General features: G+C 39.7%; 1 protein-coding gene across 1 annotated transcript in view; it reads left to right on the top strand.

The window, feature by feature from the left end:
- PAPPA2 (pappalysin 2) overlaps nucleotides 1-26732 on the top strand; it is a 513722-nt gene that overhangs the window by 424202 nt on the left and 62788 nt on the right. Inside the window, exons 17-19 of the mRNA XM_007937607.1 lie at nucleotides 11118-11286; nucleotides 12643-12778; nucleotides 15310-15419. Coding sequence (XP_007935798.1) covers nucleotides 11118-11286; nucleotides 12643-12778; nucleotides 15310-15419 — 415 coding nt within the window. The remainder of the gene's footprint in view (nucleotides 1-11117; nucleotides 11287-12642; nucleotides 12779-15309; nucleotides 15420-26732) is intronic.

Raw genomic sequence — 26732 nt, forward strand, 5'->3', positions numbered from 1 at the left:
TAAGCTCAAGTATAGCAGGGATTGTGGGGCTGGTGCGGGATCGGGCAGTGTTTCGTTCTGCTGTGCATGGGGTCGCTATGAGTCGGAAATGACTCGATGGCACTTAACAACAACAACAACATGATTCTGATGGGGCTATGTTCAAATGTCATTTGGAAACCATTGGTGTGATGGGCAAGATGTCATTATATGATTTGAAAACTTTGAATTCTTTTCTTCCCTTTGCAAATGACTTACTTGTTGTGTAGCATTGGGAAGGCTACCTCATAGTCACTAATGTGAAGTTTCCATCAGTAAAATGAGATCTTTTTGCCTCCCTTACCCCACTGGGATGATGAAAATATAGGGGCCTGAGAACAATGGAGCAGAATCTTTCATGGAAAGGACACATGGAATGGGTTGTGAGACATCTGAGAATCTCTGATGAGGGCCTGCCTATATTCATACAGTATCCAATGCCATCTTCCTCTGAAATGGAAATCTATGCACTTCATGACTTCATGGCTCTTGATTTATGTTTTATGCAAAGGAGTTGGACTATTGTGAATAAACCAACTTTTTCATTAGTCAGAGGTCACCCCTCAACATCACCAAACAAGGAGAAATGTGGAAACAATTGTGGCACCACTGGAGGTCAAAGTCTTGCCATTGCTAATTAACTGGGACTTGAGCAAGGTGGGTGGCAAAGTTGGATTCAATCTCCTCAAGGGCCCCACATGGAAAATAAATTTCCTGGAGCTGGGAGGAATCCAGAATACCATGAATTTCTGCCACATTTGAGATCCCCTTTGGAGTAAAATGGCCAGACGCAGCCCATGGTGCTCAAATACGAAGCTTAAAAGTCAGCTCATAAGCACAGATTAATAAGCATTTATAATGTGCAAGAGGGCAGTGGGGTTTCAGTGGTAAAATTCTCTTCCATGCAGGGGACCTGGGTTTGATTTGTAGCCAGTACACCTAAAGTGCAGTCACCACCCACCAGTCAGTGGAGGCTTGTGCATTGCTGTGATGGGGAACAGGTTTTAGCACTGTGAGTTGGAATTGACTCAGTGGGTTTGGTTTGGTTTTTCCAGACTAAGATCATAGCAGCAAACAACAATACAAATGAAGTAGCTTTGGCTATTGGGGCATGAGGAAGGAACCATTCAAATGCTTTGTAGGAAGTCTGAGGGTGGGACTTAAAGAGCATCATCTGTCATAGTGGGATATAGGAGCTGTGAGAGGTGTACAAGGGAGAAGAGATTGTAAAGAAGGAGAATCTGTGGGCCCCAGAAAACCTGTAGAAAGGAAATCAGATCTTCCAGAGAATGAGGACTCTCTCCCAACCTCTCCTCTCCCCTGACTGTAGTGCCCCTTCTCGGACATTCAGGAATACCAGTGGGAACAGTGCTGTTCTCTTGCTACTTTATACCAGTCTCCCTCCCGTATTGCTGGTGGGTCACAGTGTAGGGCCTGTTATGTTATCTGGGCACTACCCAAAACACCCAAACACACTTCCATATTCAAGTTTGATCTGTCTACCCTCACCCTTGAGGTTATTAAACTGGCAAACAACTTTGTGAAATCGGCATTCTTGAGTGCTTCTTAACTCTGGGCAAGGAAAGGGAGGGCTATTTCCATGGTTGAAGTGTTCCAATCAATTCAGAGAAAAATACAAGATGAAGTCAAAATATTATAGTCCTGGCCAAGCAGGGTTTTCCTTTATTACCATGCTGACATGCAAGGTTTTTTACAGCCTTCTCCCCTGGTGTCAGTGATATTGTTGCTCTCTCCAGCTGGGGGATGTCAGTTCAACAGAGGTGGGGAAGGATTTCATCTAGGGGAGGTGGTAGAAAGAAGAGAGTCCCTGGGAGGATATAAATTCTGTAGTGCGAAGGAAGAGTAAAATATCCAGTCTAAGTGAAGGACAAAAAGCAGTTTCAATACAGTTCAAAAAAAAAAAAAAAAAAAGTCCTACAAACCCTTACTGAAAATAGATTCGGAAAGTCATTTTTAAATACATTTTCCTTTAGGGAAAGAAGCCAGATACTATAGAGTGCATAGTGTGTGGTTTTATGTATATGAAGTTCAAAAACAAGCAAAACTAATCTATTGGGATGGAAGTAAGAATAGTGTGGGGTGGGGGACAGTTGCAGAGAGTGGATTTTAGCTTTGAGGAAATATGAGGGATGTCTTGGTTATCTAGTACTGCTATAACAGAAATACCACAAATGAGTGACTTTAATGAACAGAAATTTATTTTCTGACACTTTCAAAGGCTAGTAGTTCAAATTCATAGTACCTGTTTCAGGGCATGGCTTTCTTTCTGTCAGCTCTGGAGGAAGCCTTTTTTTCCTCGATTCTTTGGCAAGTGTTGTGTGGTATGGCATATATCTTCCCCCATCTGTGTTTACTTGCTGCTGTGCAAGTAAAAGTATCTCAAAAGTGATTGGTTTCAGACACACCCTACACTGATATGGCCTCACTAACATTAAAAAAAAAAAAAAAAAATTAACTGCCATCAAGTAGATTTGATTCATGGTGACCCCTCCTTGGGTTTCAAAGGTGATATCTCTACAGAAACAGATTGGCCAATCTTCCTTCTGAGGAATGGATGGTGGATTTGAACCACCAGCTCTCTGGTTAGCAGTCAAATGTCTTAGGCACTATGCCACCAGAGAAGGAAACCCTATTCCTAAATGGGATTATATCCACAGGTTTAGGGGGTTAAGATTTACAGCACATTTGGGGGAGATACAATTCAATTCTTAACAAGGAGACTCTGTAGGGGAGGGGGGAGCAGATTAGAAATATTCTGTGTCTTGACCTGAGTCATGGTTACACAGGAAAATTCAAATGTAAAATTTCTTTGATCTTTATAATAAGATTTATATTTTTTTCTATATGTAATTTATTGTTGTAGTTTTCAGGTGCTGTTGAGGTGGTTCTAACTCATAGTGACCCTCGTAGAAGCACTGCCTGATTCTGTGCCATCCTCACAATCATAGCAATATTTGAGATCAATGTTGTATCTACTGTGTTAGTCCATCTCTCTGAGGATCTTCTTTATTTTTTTGCTGACCTTCTACTTTACCAAGCATGATGTCCTTCTCCAGGGACAGATCTCTGCTGATAATATGCCCAAAGAATGTGAGACAACATCACACCATCCTCACATCTAAGGAAATTCTGGCTGTACTTCTTCCAAGATAGATTTGTTTGTTCTTCTGGCAGTCCACCATGGTGTATTCAGTATTCTCCTCCATCACCATAATTCAAATGTGTCAGTTCTTCTTCTGTCTTCCTTATTCATTGTCCAGTTTTCACATGAGTATGAGGTGATTGGAAATACCATGGCTTAGGTCAGGTGCATGTTAGTCTTCAAGGTGGCATCTTTGTTTTTTAAAACTTTAAAAGTCTTTTGCAGCAGATTTGCACAATGCAATAAATCATTTGATTTTTTTGACTGTTGCTTCCATGGGCATTGATTGTGGATCTAAGTAAAATGAAATCCTTGACACCTTCAATCTTTTCTCCATTTATCATGACATTACTTATTAGCCCTGTTGTGAGGATTTTTGTTTTCTTTATGTTGATGTGTAATCCATGCTGAAGAATGGAATATGTGATCTTCATCAGTAAGTGCTTCAAGGTCTCTTCACTTTCAGCAATCCAGGTTGTGTTATCTGCTTATCCCAGGTCTTTCCTCAATCCTGATGCCAAGATCTTCTTTGTATAGTCCAGCTTCTCAGCATGCTTATTGACTACTTATGGTAAAGGATACAACCTTGACACTCACCTTTCCTGATTTTGAAACATGTATTATCCCCTTGTTCTCTTCCAATGATTGCCTCCTGTTCTATATACAGGTTCTGCATGAGCATAATTAAGTGTTCTGAAATTCACATTCTTCCTACTGTTACCTATAATTTTTATGATCCATACAGTTGAATAGCTTTGCACAGTCAATAAAATATAGATAAACATCTTTCTGGTATTCTCTGCTTTAAGCCAAGACCCATCTACAATTTGTTTAGAAAAAAAACTGGCAAGACATTGGAAGTACTAATGTTTCTATTTGGGATGGAATAGAGGACGATGTCTTTCTAAATGGTCTAGGTCAGTGCTCCTCAAACCTTACTCACTTTGGGACCTTGTTAAAATGTAGATTCTGATTTATTACTCAAAATAAAAAGTATCAATCCTTTTCTTTTGCCACACTTGTGAGTGTGGCATCAGGATAAAGGGCAACTGGATGTTCAATAGGATGGAGATGGTACTAGCAATCAGAATGAACTATAAAGCATATAACGAGCAGCTACAGCCTGACCTAGTTGGAGGACTGCAGACTTTGGCAGCAACAGACTTGCATCTAAATCCTGCTTGCAGGCTGTTCTGGTTACCTAGTGCTGCTCTGACAAGAAATATACCACAAACGGGAAGGCCTTAACAAACAGGAGTTTATTCTCTCACAGTTTGGAGGCTTTAAGTGTAAGTTCAAAGTGCCAGGCTCTAGGGGCTGGGTGAAAGCCCCTTGACCTTGGGCTTTAGCTCTGCCCCTTGCTCCCAGCCCACTGGAGCTGGAGGCATCTCTTCACTCAGGCAACTACTGGCTTCTGAGGCTAACAAGCCCAAGCTCAACAAATAAAATGGCACAGTCCTGATGTTTCCAAACCATTACAGCAAGCCATTAATTAAATCCATTTAAGTCCTAAGGTTGGCAGAGCATGTCAGGCTGCTGAACAACAACAGAGCTACATGCAGGGTCCACACATGCCATAAGCTAGAAACTATCCCCAAGGCTGTTTCTTATATGCAGGAAGCACCACATACCCAAAGGCAGCTGCTTGTGGTAGATCCCACCATGGAACTGATTGCCAATCTCATCATGGGGAATAACTATCACCAGCTGCCCAGCCACTCAGCCAGGCCCAGCCAAGTTGACATACAAACATAACCACCACACAGGCTTTACTGTGGGTGGGTTTTTGCACAAGCTTTAAATATTTCTTAGGCTCAATTTCCTTCTCTCTAAACTTTGAAGAATATTTACCTTTTAAATGTTGTGTCTTATAGGTGATTCAATGAAATAATGTATGTAGGTGTTTTGCCAAACATCTGAAACATAGCTTAAAATGGTATTTATTATCGATAGATATGAGGTAATTGTCCATTTGGATTATGATGCTAAAAGGTTTCAGTCATGGTATAACCACCATAAGAAATGGTATGGCACTTCCTTGAAAACTGGAAATAGAAATAGCATATCATGCAGCAATCCCATAACCAGGGATATATCCTAGAATAATAAGACTCATGATATAAACATATATATCCACACTCATGTTCATTGTAACTTTATTCATAATAGCAAAAAGAGGGGGGAAAAACCTAAGTGCCCATCATTGGATGAATGGATAAACAAACTATGCTACATACTCACAATGGAATACTGTTGTTGTTGTTATTTGCCATCGAGTCGGCCCCGACTCATAGCAACCCCTCCTTGGGTTTCCGAGGCAGTATCACTACGGAAGTAGGATTGCCCAACCTTCCTTCCGAGGAGTGGCTGGTGGGTTTGAACCACCAGCCTTCTGGTTAGCAGTCAAGTGCTTTAGCCATTATGCTACCAGAGCTCCCAATGGAATACTATACAACACTAAATAATAATGAAGAATCCATGATCCACAAAACACCTCACAACATGGATGAATGTGAAGAACATTATGCTGAGTGAAATAGTCAATCACAAAAGGACACATAATATATGAGACCACTAGTATAAAAAGTCAAAAAAAGGTTACATACAGAAATAAATGTTCTTTGATAGTTCTTCATAAAATCCAGTTTCTCAGATAATTTGTTCAGAGAAAGAGAGGGTAAATCACTAACTGGAGGGTAGACACATAGTAACGAAGGTGAAAGGAAAGGCAGTATACAATAAAGGGGAGGTCAGCACAACATGGTCGATGGCAAAAGAAATCACTAGGGGGTTTACAACAATAAAAGATTAGAAAGGTAAATACAATTCTACACACAACACTGCAATAATAGTAATAACACACAACATCTATGAGTAGATACATAGGTAGATATGCAAACAGAACAGATGTGGGAAGGTGAATGAAAATACACCCACGGAGGGGGGAAAATGTATATATACATACATACATACATACATACATACATATATATATATATAGTTTAGCAGAGAATATTTGTACATGTATTTATATGGGCAAGGAGCTCTGGTGGCAAAGTGGGTAAAACATTTGGATGCTAACCAGAAGGTCAGTGGTTCAAACCCACCAGCTGCTCCACAGGAGGGAGATGAAGCAATCTACTTCCATAAAGATTTACAGCCTTGGAAACCTAGTGCAGATCTCAATGAGTCAGAATTGACTCAATTGAAGTGGGCTTGGATTTGGGTTATTTGTATGTGCAGTAAATATATCTAAGGATATTTTAGAACATTCAAGGGGCAGAGTTCTGAAAATTTCTTAGTCATAACCGAACACCTTGAGGGAATGGGTCACTAGACTTGGGGACTTAGGACCACAATTGCTGGCGACAACTAGGCCAATTGGTATAACATAGTCCACAAAGACAATGTTCTACATCCTACTAAAGTGAGTAGTAACTGGGGTTTTAAAAGCTTGTGAACAGCCATTGAGGATGTAACTATTAGTCTCTCCTCATTTGGAGCAAAGAGTGAAGAAAATCAAAGACTTAAGGAAAACAATTAGTTCAAAGGACTAATAGACCACACAAACTGCAGCTTCCACTACCCAGAGACCAGAAGAACTAGATATTGTCCAGCCACCACCACTGACCACTTTTATCAGGATCACAATAGAAAGTTCTGGACACAAGGGGAGAAAAAAAGATGTGGAGCAAAATTAAAAAAAACATGTAAAAGACCAGACTTATTGATCTGACAGAGACTGGTGGAACCCTCAAGACTGTGGCCCTTAGACACCCATTAATCCTGGAACTACCCCTTGGGGATCAACCCTCAGCCAAGAAATAGACAGGAGTATAAAATGAGTAATAGCACCAGGGAGGAAGATATTCAGTAGTTGACCATAAAAGACAAAAGGGAAGTATTTACCCAAAAACAAGGCTCAGAAGGCAGAAGGGCCAGGAAAGAAAATAAATGGAAACAGGGAAACCAGGAAAGAAAAGGAAAGAGCTATTATATTGAAGGGATTACAATCAATGGCCCTAGGGATTGGCCTCAGGCCTAAGGCAGTCACCTGCAACACACAATGCTGTCAGTTCAAGCCCACCAGGGAGCTGGGCGTGGCTTTCTCAACTCAGCCCTCTAAGAGTCTCATCCATTCACTTGGGAGGTTTTGGGAGCTCTGGTGGTGGGGGTAGTGCCTAAGGCATCTGACTGCTAACCAGAAGGCTGGTGGTTCAAACCCACCAGCCACTCCCTGGAAGGAAGGTTAGGCAATCTACTTCTGTAGTGATGTTGCCTTGGAAACCCAAGGAGGGGTCACTATGAGTCAGACCTGACTGCAGTGGGTTTTTTTACAATCAATGTCATGAAAAACATGTATGTAAATTGTTGAATGGAAAACTAATATGCTCTGTAAACTTTCCCAAATGACAATTAATTAATTAAAGAGTTCCTGTTATAAAATCATCTCTCTATCTTAAAATATCCCTGGGACTGAAGCTGCGAATCTAAATAACTGTTTAATAATAAAAATATTCCCTTAGTTATCGCTAAGTAGATTTTGATAAAATATGTTAAAGAAAAGATTTCATTATAAAAACATTATAATTCTGTGCTATGTGATACTAGAAAAGTTACTTAATATCCCTGACTATGTTTCTTTATATATAAAATGAGACTAATACTACCATTTCATTAGATTCACTGCTGCACTATTGATTCAATTTATTAAAATATATAATTTGTCTCCCAGTGTTCCTGGCACACTATTAATTTTGGTTAAATGATTCAGTTAAAAAAAAATTATTTAATACATAATACAAGCCAGACATTATTATACTTACTAAGGATTAAAAACTGTAATAAGATACAGTCTCTTGCCCTCAGAAAGCTTCCAATCTAATGGGAAAGACAGGCATGTGCATAGTTATAAAACAGTGTGATAAATGTTATATTAGTGGAAGATTAGAATACTGGAGAAGCAGAAAGGAGATATGGTACAAATTAATCACAAACTGCCAGACCACCATTTGTCTATCAGTTTGTTGCACTGTGGTGGGTTACATGTTGCTGTGAGGCTATAAGCTATGCTACCAGTATTTCAAGGACATGCAGGGTCACCCAAGGTGGACAGGTTTCGGTGGAGTTTCCAGACTAAGATATACTTGGAAGAAGGAAGGGCCAGCCAATTCTAAAACAATTAGCCACTGAAAACCTTATGAATAGCAGTGAAACACTTTCTGGTATATTACTGGAAAACTTTATGAATATCCATGAAACATTGCCTGATATAGTGTCTGAAGATTAGCCCCATGTTGGAAGGCACTCAAAATATGACTAGGCCAGAACTGTCTCCTCAAAATAGAGTCGGCCTTACTGACATGGATGGAGTAAAGCTTCAGGGACCTTCATTTGCTGATGAAGCATGACTCAAATTGAAGAGAAACACCAGCAAACATTCATTAATAATCAGAACATGGAATGTACAAAGTATGAACCTAGGAAAAATGGAAGTTGTCAAAAATGAAACACAATACATAAAGATTGATATCCTAGGCATCAGTGAGCTGAAATGGACTGGTATTGGCCATTTTCAATCAGACAATCATATGGTCTACTATGCTGGGAATAACAAATTGAAGAGGAATGAAGTCACATCCATCATCAAAAAGAACATTTCAAGAGCTCTCCTGAAGTACATCGCTGTCAGTGATAAGATAATATCCATATGCCTACAAAGAAGACCAGTTAATACTGTTGTTGTTTGTTGTTATGTGCCATTGAGTCGGACCCAACTCATAGCAACCCCTTGTTGGGTTTCCAAGGCAGTATCACCATGGAAGTAGATTGCCCAACCTTCCTTCTGAGTGGCTGGTGGGTTTGAATCACCAGCCTTCTGGTTAGCAGTCAAGTGCCTTAGGGACTATGCTACCAGAGCTTCTCAGTTAATAATACTACTATTCAAATTTATGCACCAACTGCTCAAGTCAAAGATAAAGAAATTGAATATTTTTTACCAACTAGTGCAGTCTGAAATTGACCAGACATTCATTCAAGATGTATTGATAATCACTGGAGATTCTGGAATGTGAAAGTTGGAAACAAAGAAGAAGCTTCAGTAGTTAGAAAATATGGCCTTGGTGATAGAAGTGACACCAGACATCACATGATAGAATTTTGCAAGACCAATGACTTATTCACTGTAAATACCTATGTTCAACAACAGAAATTGTGGCTATAAATGTGAACCCCACCAAATGGAATACTCAGGAATTGTGCAATAGTCAGTTAAAATTCAGATGTAACTGGTCTCACTAAATTGTTGTTGTTGAGTACCATTGAGTCAATTCCAACTCATGGAATGAGTAGAATTCTACTCTCCATGTGTGAAGAGTAGAATTACCCTACAGAGGGTTTTCTTTTTTGGTTGTAACCTTTATAAAAACAGACCTCCTGGTCTTTCTCCTGTAGAAGTACTGGTTGAGTTTGAACTGCCAACCTTTCAATTAGCAGTAGATTATGCATCTGAAAAATACTGAGTTGTCAATGTTGTGTTATCTAGATTTTCACAACAATCAAAAAAAAAAAAAAAAAAGAAAGAAAGAAAGAAAGAATCAAGGGAGACTAATATTTTCAAGGATCACTGAGTGTCATTAAAATAAAATTAAAAACAAAACTGAAAAAAAGAAGCAGCAAGCATGGGATTGTGGACATATTTGAATCAAAGAGGGCATTATATCTCTAGAAAATGACAATTGAAGGCTACCAAGTGGTTAAGAGGGTCAATAGCTAAAAGACAGTTTTTCTTTTCGAATCATAAGGTTATCTGTAACCAAGAGTATTCTGATCCAGAAAGTGCCTTCACATGCCAGAAGGGAAATTGAATGGAATTCTCAGTAGCAAGAACTCTAGAACTAGAGAACTGTGGCTCCTGTCCACATCAAGCACAATATCTCTATTTGGGGGCATGAGGCGGGAAAATTGTTCTAGGGTAGGATTGACTCATGTCCACTTTGAGAATCTGATGAAAACTGTGAGCACTTTCCAAGAAAGGACTGGACTTTTAAATACACAAACAAAATGGGTATAGTAATCTCAGGGAGGTTATTTTTCTGAAGGTCAGATTAAGACCCTCTGTGAAGAACCAAGAAATACTGACAATTTATATCAACCTGATAATCACTTCTGGGTAGCACTCTAAGTGTATGATATCCTTTTCCACACTGCATCCTACCTGGCATTTCCCAGTATATTTAGGTATGAGACTGCCAAGATGAAAAGCTCCAAGAAACCCTATACCTTGCACTGATATTTATCAAACTCTCTGGAGAGTGACAGTACAAATATTACTAACAACACTTATTTTTGTTGTGGTTATGTGCCATAGAGAGGATTGCAACTCACAGAGACCCCATGTGACAGTGTAGAACTGCCCCATAGGGTTTCCCAGGCTATAAATTTTACAGGAGCAGATTGCCAGGTCTTGGTCCTGTGGAGTCACTGGATGGGTTTGAACCATCAATCTTTTGCTTAGCAGCTGAGTGCTTAACCACTGTGCCACCAGGACTCTTTTTATTACCACTGAAATTAAATGAACATTACTACTTTTAGTTCCTTGACTTAGAAATTAGACTGGGAGACAAGCATTTACCTAATAAGAACTATCTGTCCTTATCTATTGGGAGCTCTGGTAGCTTAGTGGCTAAGACACTTGACTGCTAACCAGAGGGCTGGCGGTTCAAACCCACCAGCCACTCCTTGGAAGGAAGATGGGGCAATCTACTTCCATAGTGTTACTGCTTCAGAAACCCAAGGAGGGATCACTATGAGTCGGGTTAGACTCGATGGCACATAACAGCAACAACAACAAAGCCCTTACCTATTACTGAAGATCTGGTATTCTCCCATGACCTTGAGGGAATTTGATGGACTATTCTGTTTTATGTCTTCTCAGCAAGTTTCTGAAGATCCAGTGCCTGGAGAGTGGAATCTGGGAGCAAGGCAGCTGCATTCCAGTCATGTGTGAGCCCCCCTCTCCCATCTTTGAAGGCATGTATGAATGTACCAATGGCTTCAAGCTGGACAGCCAGTGTGTGCTTAAGTGTAACCAGGAAAGTGAAAGGGTAAGGATGACTTCTTGAACTTTGTTTTGGATCATGCTCTAATCTCAAAGGCCAATCCAAGACTGTCAAGGAGAAATGCTCTGAAAGATTCCCAGCAGGCAAGGCTTTACCAAATTGATATTCTTACGAGAGTGTTGATATTGTTTGGTAGGGAATTCAGAAGATAACGCTTTTGGAATGTTTTCTCCAAAGTTCAGACCTGCCTCTGAGATAAGAACCTGATGCTGGGTACCTGGACATATTCCAACAAATTCTGGCATTCCGATTTGGCAAAGTGACCTCCTCCCATGCATGGTCACTGACCTACCTTGGCTTGGATTGCTGGTACTGTATTTTTTAGTACAACAAAGTCCGGAACAGAAACATGAATTCCTCAGCAAAGCTGAAAGTACTGTCTGACTATTATTCTCTGTAGGCTTTTGGCTCAAGAGGTCTGAAATGAAAACCACAGTCTTATCATGATTGTATGACTAAAATCAATTTTAGTTTAGAATCTTTTCAAGCACTGCACACATACATGAGATGGGAAGTAAAGCAGATTTCCTAGGCAAAGATCAGTGACCTTGAGTGTTCTCCTGGCATAAGCCTTTATCTCAGTGTCCAGCATTCCAAGTTGAGCACTGTTGGACAGATGTGAAAAGAATATGCCAAGGAATGAGACCCCAGAGAAACCAAACACATCTGTTTGCATTAATGGGTTAAGGAATCAAGGAGTTGGCCAGATAAAGGGAGTGTTATGTGTAATTCTGAAGTCTTACTTTCTTGAGTTTTGTGAGGTAAGTGCTATTCTTTGTATTCTAGATATGGAATACTCTTTGAATATTGAGGGTGTGCAGCCAAGAGTTACACAGCTCAGCACACATCTGAAAAAAAAGGAGTAGAAACATGGGTGAGATCAAAGGCAGCTCTGTCCCTAGAGGTGTCCATTTAATGAGAAAAGCAAAAAACACCTTCAGGAAAATTATGAATTGATTTCACCATATGAAAGCCATCTTTAAAAAGTATTTGTATAATAGTACAGATGAATCAATGCAAAACCATACCATCTGGGGAAAAATTCCAAAAATATCTCAGAATACATGGGCTATAGTTGATAGCTCACCATATCCCTCTATAAAAGGAGAATACATTATTATAACAACAAAATTGTTCATGATTCCCTCACAGCAAAAGAGCAGGTAATTGTTTTGACTTTTTTTTTTCCCCATAACCATATGGTTTATTGTTTAAATAGTGCCATTTAGTGCAAGTTCTAGAAGTTGGAGATTACTACCAACTAACTAGATTATTTTCCTCCCACTCTAAATGAAATTAGCCAAATAATAATGGAGATGTTCTTTACCTTTGATGTTCTAGCTTCCTATCCTCTGCACTAAGGAGGGACTATGGAGCAAGGAGTTTAAGTTGTGTGAGAACCTGCAAGGGGAATGCCCACCTCCTCCCTCAGAACTGAATTCCGTGGAATACAAGTGTGAACGGGGATACGGGATTGGTAAGGATGGGAGGGGATGTTGTAACCTGGTCCCAAGAAATCCAACTATTAGGCCTGGCTGCAACTTGAATCAGATCCACTGTTCTCTATAGGAGTGGATGGAAATGCAAGTTGACTCTTAGTTGCTTCAAGTAAAAATGAAATTTGTGGCAAATTTGTTCTTGTTACTCTCCCCATGTGTATAAAGTTGGTCCAGCTGCTGAGTCATTTGTATCATGTTTGGTCACATCAAAAAAGAAAGCCCTAGTGGTGCAGCAGTTAAGCACTCAGCTGGTAACCAAAAGATTGGTGGTTCAAACTCACCAGCTGCTCCATGGCAGGAAGATGAGACTGTCTACTTCTATAAAAAAAATTACAGCTTTGGAACACTGCAGGGCAGTTCTACTCTGTTGTAGAGAGTCTCTGTGAGGCAGAATTAATCCAACAACAGTGGATCTGGTCTCTGATCACATTACCCACTCTGCTGCGGGACTGAGAGGGGACGGATTTGTGGCAGAATATGTCATTCTAAGAGAAAAGGTGGGGATGTGTAGCTACATACCATGTGTGTGCTGGGCTCCACCATGCTTTCTGCACTTGTTAAAGGAGCAGAGCATTTTTCTGGAAGAGACAATTCAATATTGCACTTGCTTGCATTGCTCTTAAACCATTCTTTCTCTACAGGGGACAAGTCTCCAAAGCCTGTGGGCAACTTATTGCCCAAGTAATTGAAATAAAAGGTTCTGTGGCCAGATGTGATTTTTAGTGATGTTGACTCAACTTTGCCCTGGCTGGGCCTGAGAATCAGAGAAAATAGACAAGTTTTTGGGAAACCTCATGAAATTACCCAGCACTGCTGAGCTGCACAAGCAAGGAGTGATCAATATAAGTCATTTTAGCCTGTGTAATGCCAATGGGTATAATCTGACTTATACAGAAACCTTGTTAGTGTCTGGAATGATTCTTTACCATATTCAAGTTGTTCTTTGCACTGTCATCAGTACATCACAAGTGCATCTTGTGGTCAGGCTTGGAGTGTCAGGTGGTCAGATCATGCCTCTTGTGTGGTGTTTCATGAAAAACGCTCATTTTCCAAACCTCTAATTTCTGCATTATAATATCATACACTCATATATCTAAAGACCTTAAGAATTATGTACTTCTTTTGATTATTATAAAAGGTACTGAAAAACATAGAAACATAGGTAGTGAGAGCTGAAAGAAAACTTGGTGGTCACCATAACTATAGGAAATAGAGGCCTTAAGATTTTTCTTCTTGGTGGGGACCGGGTTTGCTGGTCCAATAGAGCCTGATGGAACCACTGAGACTATGGCCCCGAGCTGCCCTTCAGGTCTGGAATTGAACCCACACCTGTGGTTGCCAGCCAAACAGGGTACAGGCATGTGAGTTAAACATTTACCTCAAGTAGACACACGCCCTGGAGAGAACAATCATGGGAGAAGGAAGGGCTGCTTATGCACAGGGAGACAGCTCAGGGTGCAGAAGAGTATGAAGGGATGGACACTGGGAAGAGGTAACTATGAGGAGGAAGTGGGAGGGGAGCTGTTGCATTGTGGTAAACTGTGGCCAATGACATGAAACAAAGTGTATGTGAACTGCTGTATGGAAAGTGAATTTGCTCTGTAAATCTTCACCCAAATCACAAAAAATTAAAAAAAAAAAAAAAAAAGATTTTTCTTCTTGGAATAGAATTTTAGAAAACACTTGGGCCCCTCATATAAAGGAACAGAGCAATATTTTCTCTTGTGAAGCCAACATATGACCAAAGTCTCTGCTTCTTTGTCCTGTTGTTTCCTCTTTTAATCCCATAAGTTTCCTGGCTGCCTGGTTCATTATAGCTTCTCCTTTAGATGATCCTTGAGATGATCTTTAGTGTAGCAACAGGTTTTATTAATGTACCTTTATAATTTCTGGGCTATTTTTTTTCCTGAGCTAGTAAAGTTCTTAGGTACTAGTTACTACAGTTATAAGTTTGTAGGAGATCACAACTCAACTCAACTCACTGCCATTGAGTTGGGTCTGACTCATAGTGACCCCTCCTTGGTTTCCAGGCAGTATCACTACAGAAGTAAATTGCCCAACCTTCCTTCTGAGAAGTGGCTGGTAGGTTTAAACCACCAACCTTCTGGTTAGCGGTCAAGTGCCTTAGACACTACGCCACCAGAGCTCCCAAGCAGGGTTGATATTAATGTATTTAGCAGGTATCCACCACTCTGGCTGGCCAGAGTACTGGAGGTCTGAAGGACCAGGAGTTAATCTTTTAATTACTGGATCACCTTAGGGATCCTAAAGGAGAAGCTATAATGAACCAGGCAGAGGAGGGAGCACTTTAGGCAAGGGGACAGAGCTTGGGGCAGTGGATATATTCCTAGAGGTACACAGTAGATGAATATCAGCTTTGGCAATAATCATCAGAAGAATGTGGTGACTTCTAACGTGGACAGCAGTTGCCATTGAAAAATCAAAGCAGGATGGAAAAGACTGAGGTTGGGGTTTGTTCAATTCTCTACATCTATGTCTGCTTCTGCAGGTGCGGTGTGCTCCCCATTATGTGTAATCCCCCCTAGTGATCCCGTATTGCTACCAGAGAACATCACTGCTGACACTGTGGAGCACTGGATGGAACCTATCAAAGTCCAGGTGAGGAAAAGGAACACTTTTAGGTGCCAAAGATGTCAGGCTGCTGAGCACTTCTCACCTGATAAGGTCTTCCTTATGGCAATTTCAGAGATTTTCAAAGCATCCTTAAAGCAAACAAGCACATGATCATTCCTAGAGGGAAGGATTAACAATCAAGAAGAAACCACTGCATTTCAATCTGTCTGAAAATATTGTAGTTCTATCTTTAAAATGTATCCAGAATTTGAACATATCTCACTACTACTACCACACTAGTCATCCTCATCTTTGAATCCAGGTACTGCAATTGTTTTCTAACTATCCTTCTGGCTTCAACTCATGATATTTTTTAATATATTGCCAATATCCCACTCCTCGGAAGCAAGATGGGGCAATCTACTTCTGTAGTGATACTGCCTCGGAAACCCAAGAAGGGGTCGCTATGAGTCGGGGCCAACTCGATGGCACATAACAACAACATAGCAACCGGGGTATTCTGCTGAAATGTAAGTCAAATCAAGTCACTCTTCTCCTTAAAATCCTCCAAGGTCACCAATCTCACTCAGAGCAAAAACCAAAGTTGCTTCTGTATCTTACAGGCCCTATGCCCCAGCCCATTATTACCTCTCTGACTTCATTGCCTCCATTCTTTCTTTGTCTCACCCTGATCTTGCCACAATGGTCTTTTGGCTGATTCTTGAATATGCCAGGCTCACCCCCAATCAGGATCTCTGCCCTGTGGTTCCCGGAGCCTACCACATTTTACTCTCAGATATCTGCCCAGCTTGCTCATTCACTTCCTTCCGCTCGCTCCTTTGCTTCCTTCGTATCTCACCCCAGAGAGGAAAAGCAGAATACTGTCTTCTCCTTTAGCTAGTGCATCAGACATCATCACCTGTATCATGACTATGATCTATCGAGTCAGTAAATCCTTGGTTTTGGAAAACAGATTGTCCGGGCATGTTTTTCAGGACAATAATATTACATAAAGACTGTAGACCTTGGAATGAAAAAGACATGGTTTAAAAAACAAAAGCCAAATCAACCCAAGCTAGGTTTTTATCCACTATTTCTGTTATTCACCAGCTGTGTAACCTCAGGCAATTTACTTAACTGTTCTGTACCTCAGGTTCCTCATATGTAAAATGGAGATTATACCTCTCTTACAAGGCTAATGTGGAGTCAGATGAGAAACATGTGTCTAGAACTTAATTAGGAGTTTCGTGTACTCTTCTTTTAATTGATCGGTTGAGGCAGGTTGCTTCTCTCAACATCTGCCTGCCTTTTCTCATCTGCCCTGCTCTATGATTTGGGATTACAACTAAACTATATAACTGAACACACTTTGCAGAATTGTTATGGCATGATTAGTGGCATCTTTGAGATTTGTGTCATATTTCTACATGAAAACTAAATGAAGTAGTTAAATTAGCTGCTTCCAACAGTGTAAGGGAAGGATTGAGGTAACAACCAACAAAGTAAGCCTCCCTTTTTTCCCTTATAAGGATAATTGGTTTTGGTAGGGAGGGGACCTCAAACAAATTTCAAAGGTTGAAGCATAGTTAACATTTATGTGTTCCTGAACACACAAAACAACATTCTTTATGCCAAAACAAAACCGTTGCCTTAATTCAATAATCAACATTAATTGTCTTGGGGGACAAAACAAGCTGTTATTTGATCTTTCTCTGCTGTTCTCTGGAAATTATATAATAAAGGAGTATTATATAATACATGGGATATTCCAGGTTTAGGAAATTGAAATTTCATTGTAAAGGAAAAATAAGAAAAGTAAGGCAATGTGATGATTGGAAATGATGATGAGACTATTGCTTTTGTGTATCAGCAACCTCAGACTCTCTGAGATGATATTTTGCATCAACCACAGATTATCTCATAGTGTCTATCATTTTGTGGCACACAGAGGTAAGGAGTGCAAAATCCAACCTTGTCTTCATAAATAAGAAGAAATACATATAAACCAAAGCAGTTGTATTAAATGAAATTCCTCACTGAGTCAAATCCTTACAACTCAAGTTGACTTCTCCTGAGGGTTAATCCATATTGTACTCAATCTTCAATTTTGGTTTCCCTACAAATCACTTGGGTAGTTTAAAAAAAAAAAAAAAAAGTGGGGATGGGGTGGGGAACAAACCTAGGTTCATTCAGAAGGGTTGGTGATACCTTGGAATATACCATCTTTAACAAACACCTCAGATAATTCCATTTTAACACTTTGGCAAACACTGCTATTATTTAAACACTGCCATTATGAAATAAAATGATAGCAGCATAAGGATTTTAAGTACAAGCAACAGCTATTTGGTGTATGGTTCATTTGTTTACTAAATGGTGATTGCCTATTTCATGCAAATCCCTACCATCTTCCGTATTTCAAATAACTTTGCATCTGGCAAGACTACAGAACAATGGATTAAGTTGCATCATTTTCTCTAGTCTGCTTCCAATAACTGCATCTTTGCAATAGGAATGATATTTTACATTTGGATAACACTTCAATATCTTCAAAGTAGTTTTCTATATATCATTTCATTTGAATCCCATCACAAACCAGTACGCAAGAAAAGGAAGATTTTATTATCTTCATTTTACAAATAAATTAGCTGTTGCTAAATGATCTGTCCAAGGTTACACAGCTGGCAAAAAATGGAGAAAGTACTACACCCAAAATGATATGACTCCAAGTTCAGTGTGATTTCTCCTACACCGTACTGTTCTCAGTAGTATTTGTGCCTATCCATCCATCCATCCATTCATTCTCCTGGTGTATGTTGGCGGTAGTTTGTTTATAAAATAGAAAAAAATTCACTCCTTCCTACTATAAGAGCCTCCTGATACCCACTGCCCTTTCCCCCTCCCCATAAATCTATAAAAATAATATAGAAGAGATGTTTCCTTATAATACTCCTTTTCTTTATTGTGGAAGAGTTTTTTGTTTGTTTCTAAAGAACAATCAAGTATACTTTTTAGATGCCTACTGAGTTTGTCTTTCTTTGGAAATTCTATTGTTTTTCATTACAGTAAATGATTCCTGACTCCTAGGGTAATATTCTTTTGATTAAAAGGAGAATTTTTGAGGACTTAGGTAGTTTGAGTGTATGAAAAACAATGTAGCAACTGACATAAAAGGAAAAGTAAAGTCATCCAGCATTCAAATCTGATGACTTATCCACAAGGGTGAGGATATATTACCTACTTTGCAGGGTTGTTATCAAAATTTAAAATAACGCATGTGGAATCTCTTGTACAATTTCCAGCACTTAGTTCTGAATTGAGTAAAAATAAGATGTCAATTAACTTACAACAAATGTTTCCCTTGGAGATTTTCTCCATCTCTAAAAGACATCACCAGCTACCTCTATGAGAAAGAAAAACATTTTTCTCTAGTGTTGTTTTTGTTTGATTTTTGTGAGGAGACAGAAATGTGTAGATCATTTCTTTGTCTTTTATTCTGCCCTTTGTACAAAGTTGGTCGGGAAGAGACTGAGTGATCAGTGAGTGTTTCCTGTTGGAACACCTCTGACTAAAGAAATAATTCCTAACAACTTTTGTTATGAGACTGAGATGAGGGGACGGATGAAAATATATTTTTATTTTTAAATGTGTCGAGGACATGCTGGCTCTGGAAGACAATAGGTAAGAATTTAAAAATTTCCAAATGGACTTTCTGAGCCTATCATTGTAATGGTGTTTTTCTCCTTGTCCTTACACCCAGGGATTTAGACCTTTCTGTGGTGAGGACATTAGCAGATAAATGTCCCAACAGAAGGGAGATATACCAGACAAAAGGACTATTGGCAGTCCAATAAATGCCTGCCAGCCTAGGTGACTAGGAGCTCTGGTAGAGTAGTGCCTAAGGCATCTGACTGCTAACCAGAGGGCAGGTGGTTCAAACCCACCAGCCACTCCTCAGAAGGAAGGTTGGGCAATCTACTTCTGTACTGATATCACCTCAGAAACCCAAGGAAGGGTCACTATGAGTCAGATCCAACTCGATGGCAGTAAGTTGTTAGCCTAGGTTATAAAGTGGTGTGATCTGGGTGTTGGGATAGTCGGGAGCAATGATAGGTAAGGTTTTCAAGGGCTGATTTTCTAGAAGTAGGTCACCAAGTTTCTTCCAAGGCACACCTCTGGCTGGACTCAAACAGCCCAATTTTTCAGTTAGCAACCTAGCACACTAACCATTTGCATAACCCAGGACTCCTACTATAATCCCAATTCCCCACTGTGGTAGTTCAGTTTGTGTGTCAACTTGGCTGGGCCTGGTTGAATGGCTGGGCAGCTGGTGGTAGTTATTCCCCATGATGAGACTGGCAATCAACTCCATGGTGGGATCTACCACAAGCAGCTGAGTAGCTGCCTTTGGGATGTGGTCTGCTTCCTGTATATAAGGAGAAGCCTTGGGAATGGTTTCTAGCCTATGGCATGCTTAGACCCTGTGTGTAGCCATGTCATTGCTCAGCAACCTGTTATGCTCTGCTGACCTTGGGACTTACAATGGACTTAAGTCAATGGCTTGCCTTGTGGTAATATTGGGACTGTGCCTTTTTACTTGTCAAGCTTGGGGTTTCTCAGCCTCAGCAGCAAGCAGCTGAGTGAAGAAAAGCCTCTAGCTCCCGTGGGCCAGGAACAGGAGGCAGAGCTGGTCCCCAAGGTTGAGGGGCTTTTACTTCAGCCCCTAGAGCCTGGCGCTTTGAACTTGGACTTAAAGCCTCCAAATTGTAAGAATAAACTCCTGTTTATTAAGGCCATCCCATTCACAGTATATTCTTGTCAGAGCAGCACTAGGTAACCAGAACAACAATTAAACTCTAAGTTTCTTGTAGGAATGATATCTTACTCATCCTTCATTCCTTGTATATCTCCCAAGAGATTAAATGATTCTTGTAGGAATGATATCTTACTCATCCTTCATTCCTTATATCTCCTAAGAGATGAAATGAAAAATCATGTCACAACATGATTGCTGAATGAAACCAAATATCCTATACAAGAGAATGGATCCTACCTCCATGGAGTCATTTCTCAAGACAAAGCTATTTCTTTTTCCAAAAAGTGCATGTAAGGTTGAATTTTTATGATTTTCCTTAATCAGTCTGTCAAGCAAGTGTTTTATGATATCTCATTACTTTACAAAAGGAAAATTAAATGTTTTAGCTGACTTTATAAATTGGTAGTCCTTTAGGAATTGGATTTCATAGAGAAAGGTTTTTTTTTTTTTTACATGATGTGGCAATTGTTTGCATGTAAATGAATTCTCCAATATTGTATTTGAAACAATATCTCCTTCTGAGGTACCAAAGCATCCATCATACCATCTCATCCCCCTTATTATTTTGCTCCATAAATTAATTTTTCATGGGCTAAACAATGCTGTTTTTTAAAAAAAAAAAGAAATATAATTACAAATTAATAAGGTCCAAATTAATAAGATTGTCCTGTGGCTACACACATTAGACTTGCAAAGAGCCTCAGCACTACATGAAATCCCTGTCTCAACCCTCAGCTCTTCAACAGAATTTCTCTCTGTAGATTTGGTATCATTTCTAATTTTTCATTTATTTTGTCATTTTGTTCTTGCATTTTCTTCCAAAATTGTTCTAGGGTTTTGACTATTTTCCTTAATTTTCTCAGTGTTTTCTTGATCTGTCTCTCAATTCTTTGAAGATAGCTAAATACAATTCTTTTGAATTCCTTATCAGGGAGTTCCAATGCTGCTTCTTCCTCAGGAATGTGTTCTGAGCTTATATCCTGCTTCCTTGTTTCTATCACTTTATCTTGCTGCTTTGTGTGGACTGTGATGGTCTGTTGTCTCTGAGAGATTGTAACCTTGTTGTATTTAGATCTCTTTTAACTTTCTAGTCATTGGCGTCTGGAATGTCCTTGTGGTTCCTAGCAAGTGGAGGCTATTCTTAACTCCCTGGAATCTGGGAGAATGCTGTCACTTTAAATATCCAAAATGGTCGAACTGCTTGGAAACATTCAAAATGGCTGTGTCCTCCAGACAGGCAAAACTCCACAGCTCAGCCTGCCTTCCTCTTCGCTGCTTCCCCTTTTATTCACCAGCCACCAGTGTAGTCCTCCATGCAGCCCCTAGCTAGCAGGGCCAATTTTTAGGTTAATTCTTAGGTCCCACCACCACTCGGCAATATCCAAGCTGTCTGTTCCATCAGGATTGCTAACAGACGACAGCTCCGTATGTCTCCTTTTTTGGTGTTTTCATGCAAGTTCTTCTACTAGTTGGAATTTAGTCTACTTCTATATCCTTCTTTTCAAAGCTCAGGGCTCCAGAATTATCTTCTGTATCTCTGTTAATTGGTTCCCCTTTTCTTTGTTGAAGAGGGTACGTGTGCCTATTCTTATGTGCCTATTCTGCCATCTTACCAGAATTCCCCTCAGCTCTTTAACAGAATTGCTCATCATATCAAGTCTTATCATTTCTGACTTTGTTTTTTCCCATGCTGGTGCTAAAAGAATTGAGTTTCTTAAATAAGAATAAAATTATTTAAAAGGAAGAAAGAAGCAAAAAGAAAAGGAGAATGTGTTATCCTCCAGGAACCATAGTTTCAAGCCGAATGATCTCTGGTCTACTAATCCTCATCCTCCCCACTCCAAAGAAGACTAGTGACTGTACAATTATGTGTAATAGCTTAATGACATTGGCTGCAAGTCTGTGGGAGAAGAAAAACCACCTACCCATCAGTCATGGAATCATTCACTCTTAGTGTGAATGAGTCTCTGGCCATCAATCCCACATTCTCACTAGAGAAGAGATGACAGAGACCTAGACAAAGGGGGCATAGAAACCAAAATACAAATTGTAGGATTGTGTGACCCTGCTCAAATAAATATACAAAATAATATTTTATTTAGGAGTGCATACATATGTTTTAGTAAGGAAATTATCACAAAACTGGGCAGCAGCAAAACTTTGTAATCTGATGTAATTTACAGCCCATTCTGTAAAGTAACTATTCTTGATTTAAAAAAAAATAACTGAGCAATTTTTCCATTAAACTTTAATAGCGACTTTTAGCCATTAGTCTAGGTGCTCTGGTGGCGTAGTGCCTAAGGCATTTGACTGTTAACCAGAAGGCTGGCGGTTCAAACCCACCAGCCACTCCTCAGATGAAAGACTGGGCAACCTACTTCCATAGAGATACTGCCTTGGAAACCACTGGTATTTAATCAAGCAGCAGCCATTATGACCATCCTCATTACCTTGAAGGAGTCCCTGGGTAGGGCAAGTTGTTAAGCACTCCACTACTAACTGAAAGGCTGGAATTCAAGCCTACTAAGAGGCACCTCAGGAGAAAGCCTGGAGGTCTGCTTCTGAAAGGTCATAGCCCTGAAAAGCCCACAGTTCTACTATGGGGTAGCCATGAGTTGGAATCAACTCAACAGTAACTGGCTTAGTTTAGAAACTTTTATCTGGTTAGTCTTCCTTCTTCCTTTCCTTTCACCCTTCCACCCTCCCTTCCTAATTTCCTTCTTTCTTCTTTCTGTGTTAAAGCTTAATGTTCTGTAAGATATCCCACCCAAGAGGAAATCTTAAGTTGGTCTTCTCATGAGCCTTTTCCTTGTGAGAAGTTGAAAATAAATCTTTGACACTTTGTTGTTCACAATCAGTTCATCTGAGAACTTGCTTGTTAATAATAAAATAGTAACTGTTGTAATCATGTAAAAATATGTGGGAATAATAATAATTAACAAATTCAAAATAGTTGTTACCAATGGGGGGGAGGAGGGAGAATGATATTGGAGGGCTGTGTATGGGAGACATTAACTGAATCTGTAGTAATTATAATACTTTGGAAGCAAAACATGACAAAACGTTAAAATTTGATAAAGGTGGACAGAGGATATGAGAATTTTCTTTCTATTATTCTCCATAATCTTGATTTTATAAATGTAACATATATGATTGTAATTTGTTCAAAGTATTCCAGAAAATAAGAGAATCATATTGTCCTTACCCGAAATGCTCTTTCTCCTCTGCGTCCTTCTTAATGCCTTTCTTCCTATTTCTCTTCCATCTTTCCATCTCACCACCACAGATGTGCCCATAAAATTTAGGTCTTGAGAAATATTTGAAATTTTTCTCCAATTATGATCAATTAACAGTTCAACTAATGACAGATGCACATCTTTCCAGATAAGGGATGTCTTTATGGAATGGGTAACTTTCCAAAAGCAGCATCCCACTTAGCAGTTGGCAAATACTTGTTAAAACACTACCCCTTGTAAGTAACTAAAACAGGAATTATGGGCAGAAAAAATAGTTCCAACTTTCAAGGATTTTGTAATCCGGAAAGGAATATGAAACTGATACCCAAATTTTGCAATTTTTATGGAGATTAAGAAAGGTTACCAATTTGAAGTAATCTTAAAACTGAATGATAGAACATAAAAGAGTCAACATGATGGATATTTTCAATTTCACTATCATGAATTTATTCTACAGATATGTTTGTATATGTGTGATAACATATGTATAAGCTTTGTTATTGTGAAAGACTAGAAATAACAAATATTTATCAGTATGGATCTGGTTAAATAAATTAGGGTACATCCACATAATAGAATACTATGCAATCAATGTTGTTGTTATGTGCCATCAGGTCGGACCCTACTCATAGAGACCCCTCCTTGGGTTTCCAAGGCAGTATCACTATGGAAGCAGATTGCCCCATCTTCCTTCTGAGGAGTGGCTGGTGGGTTTGAACCACCAGCCTTCTGGTTAGCAGTCAAGTCCCTTAGGCACTACGCTACCAGAATTCCCATGCAATCAATAGAACACAATATTCCAGATTCTCTGAAATGAACAGAACCCCAAAATATATTAAATGAAGACTTTTGGGTTAAGATGGCACCCTACTAACAGACCACACACCAGATCCCTCTTTCAACAGAGATTTTGAGACACTCACTAAAACAGGTACAAATAAGGATCCTGGAATTATGAACATCTAATGAGAAGATCAAATATTAGATCCAGGGAAAACAGGGAAAGTGAGCAGGAATAAGAGAAAAAAGGTGGTCAGCTGGCCAAGCCAGAGCCAAAGAGAAGTCATTAGAAACACAAAGGAAGTTGAGAAGGAAAAGAGGAAAAAAAGAAAACTTCATGAACCCCACAGGCGTTAAAGATACAGTAGATAGAGCAGGAGAATTTCAAATTGAGCTAAAGCCAAACAAGTGGGTGAAGATTGTGTTGGGAAATGGATCAGAACTCCACAACTTAAGCTGCCATGGAGACTGGGAGGAAGTAAGGGAAAGGGTAGAGAAACTCTGTTCAAATAAACAGAACCCCAAATTGGACCCATGGCAGTGGGCTCAAGTCCAACTCTTAGCAACACTTTTTAGCACAGAGTGGAATTGAGACCTGGGGTTTTGGGACTCACGGATCCTCACAGAGGAGGAGGACTGTCCTTCCTCCTTTGGGGCAGCTGGTGGGTTTGAACTACAGTGGTTTGATTGATGGACGAACGCCACCATCAGCAAACCTCTCCAAATGGATTGCAGGGGCTGCATCACTGGCACAAAAAAACAAGCCTTAGCCTTCTCTCCTGGAGGTCACTTTTTCCACCAGTCTCCTTTCTCCTACACATGTGCTTGATGAATGAGCAGATTCTGCTACAACAGCCAGATTCCAGGGGCACTGGCTGAACATAACTAGAAAAGTACCTCCTCTATTACCTTATCCTCCTTTCATTTTTTTTTTTCCTCTTACCCAATTCTTCTTCCTCTCTATCTGATCATAACAACAACAACAATGTGATCATTTACCCCTGTACCTCCTCATCTTCTTTCATTTTTACCAAACCTTTATAGCCCTCATCTGCCTACTTTTTTTTTTCTCTTTTTCTTATATTCTTTTTCTTTTTTCCCAATTTCTTATCATCTATTTTTATTCTATCTTTTCATCTCTTCTTCTTCTTCTCCTTGGCTTCCTTTCTCTCTCTCTCTCTTTTTTTCCCCCTTGCCTCATCCGATGGGAGGAACATATAAGCTCTGGTAGCATAGTGCCTAAGGCACTTGACTGCTAACCAGAAGGCAGGTAGTTCAAACTCACCAGCCATTCCTTGGAAGGAAGATGGGGCAATCTACTTCCATAGTGATATTTCCTCAGAAACCCAAGGAGGGGTCACTATGAGTCGAGTCCGACTCGACGGCACATAACAACAACCACAACAGTCACCTATAGCTACCACACTGATCACCTCACCCAACAGATGAGTAGCATCAATAGCTTCTGCATGACAGGATCAATGACAGACAGTGGGCAACATCTGCTCATGACAATAGTAACTCCTCTTCATGACAAACAGAGACTGGCACTCACATCCCCACCAGTTATTCCACCAACACAGAGAAAGCTGGAGAATGACTTAGCGCAATCAAGATGACAACCAAAGAAGTACAACTGCTCCACTTTCAGATATAGTAAAATATAAAACCAGGGTGAAATAAATCAATACATAACTGGAAAAATAAAGACAAGAACTTCAAAATATCTAGGAAATGACAGGCAGCTTCAAATCAAACAAAATATATTGAGTGGAATAAAGTAAGACAATCAAGCAAACAACAACACACCAAAGTGCAGAATAAAATTGTAGCATTCTACAATTTGTGTAAGGAAATAAAAATGTATATGCATATATAGCTATATGCATAAAATATCTCTGTAATCATACAAAAAAAAACTGGAAATAGTAAAGGGGAAGCTAGGGAGCTGAAGAATAGGAAAAGAAGAGAGATTATTTCCCCTTTATTGTTGTTAGGTTCGATCAAGTCAGCATTAAGTCATAACAACTCTATGAATGAAATCTAGCCCAGTCCTGTGCCATCTTCACAATCATTGCTGTTTGACCCCGATGTTGCAGCTACTGTATCAATCCATCTCATTGAGTGTCTCCCTCTTTTTCCCTAACCCCCAAGTTACCAAGCATGATTTTTTTTCCAGTGATTTGTCCCTTTTGATGGTTAAATGAGATGAAGACTCACCATCCTCAACTCTAAAGAGCATTCTGGCTCTAGTACCATGCAATACTTCTTCCAAAACTGATTTGTTTGTTTTTCTGGCAGTCCATGATGTATTCAGTATTCTTCCCCAGCACCACAATATGAATGCATCATTTTTTTTTCCAGTCTTTCTTTACCATCATTTGATTTTTGCTTGCATATGAGGCAATTGAAAATACTGTGACTTAGTCATCAAAGTGGGAGCTCTGGTAGTGTAGTGCCTAAGGCACTTGACTACTAACCAGAAGGCTGGTGGTTCAAACTCACCAGCCACTCCTCAGAAGGAAG

Source organism: Orycteropus afer, unplaced genomic scaffold, assembly GCF_000298275.1.
Source record: "Orycteropus afer afer isolate SDZICR_OR568_19922 unplaced genomic scaffold, OryAfe1.0 scaffold00043, whole genome shotgun sequence".
Classification (NCBI taxonomy): Eukaryota; Metazoa; Chordata; class Mammalia; order Tubulidentata; family Orycteropodidae; genus Orycteropus; species Orycteropus afer.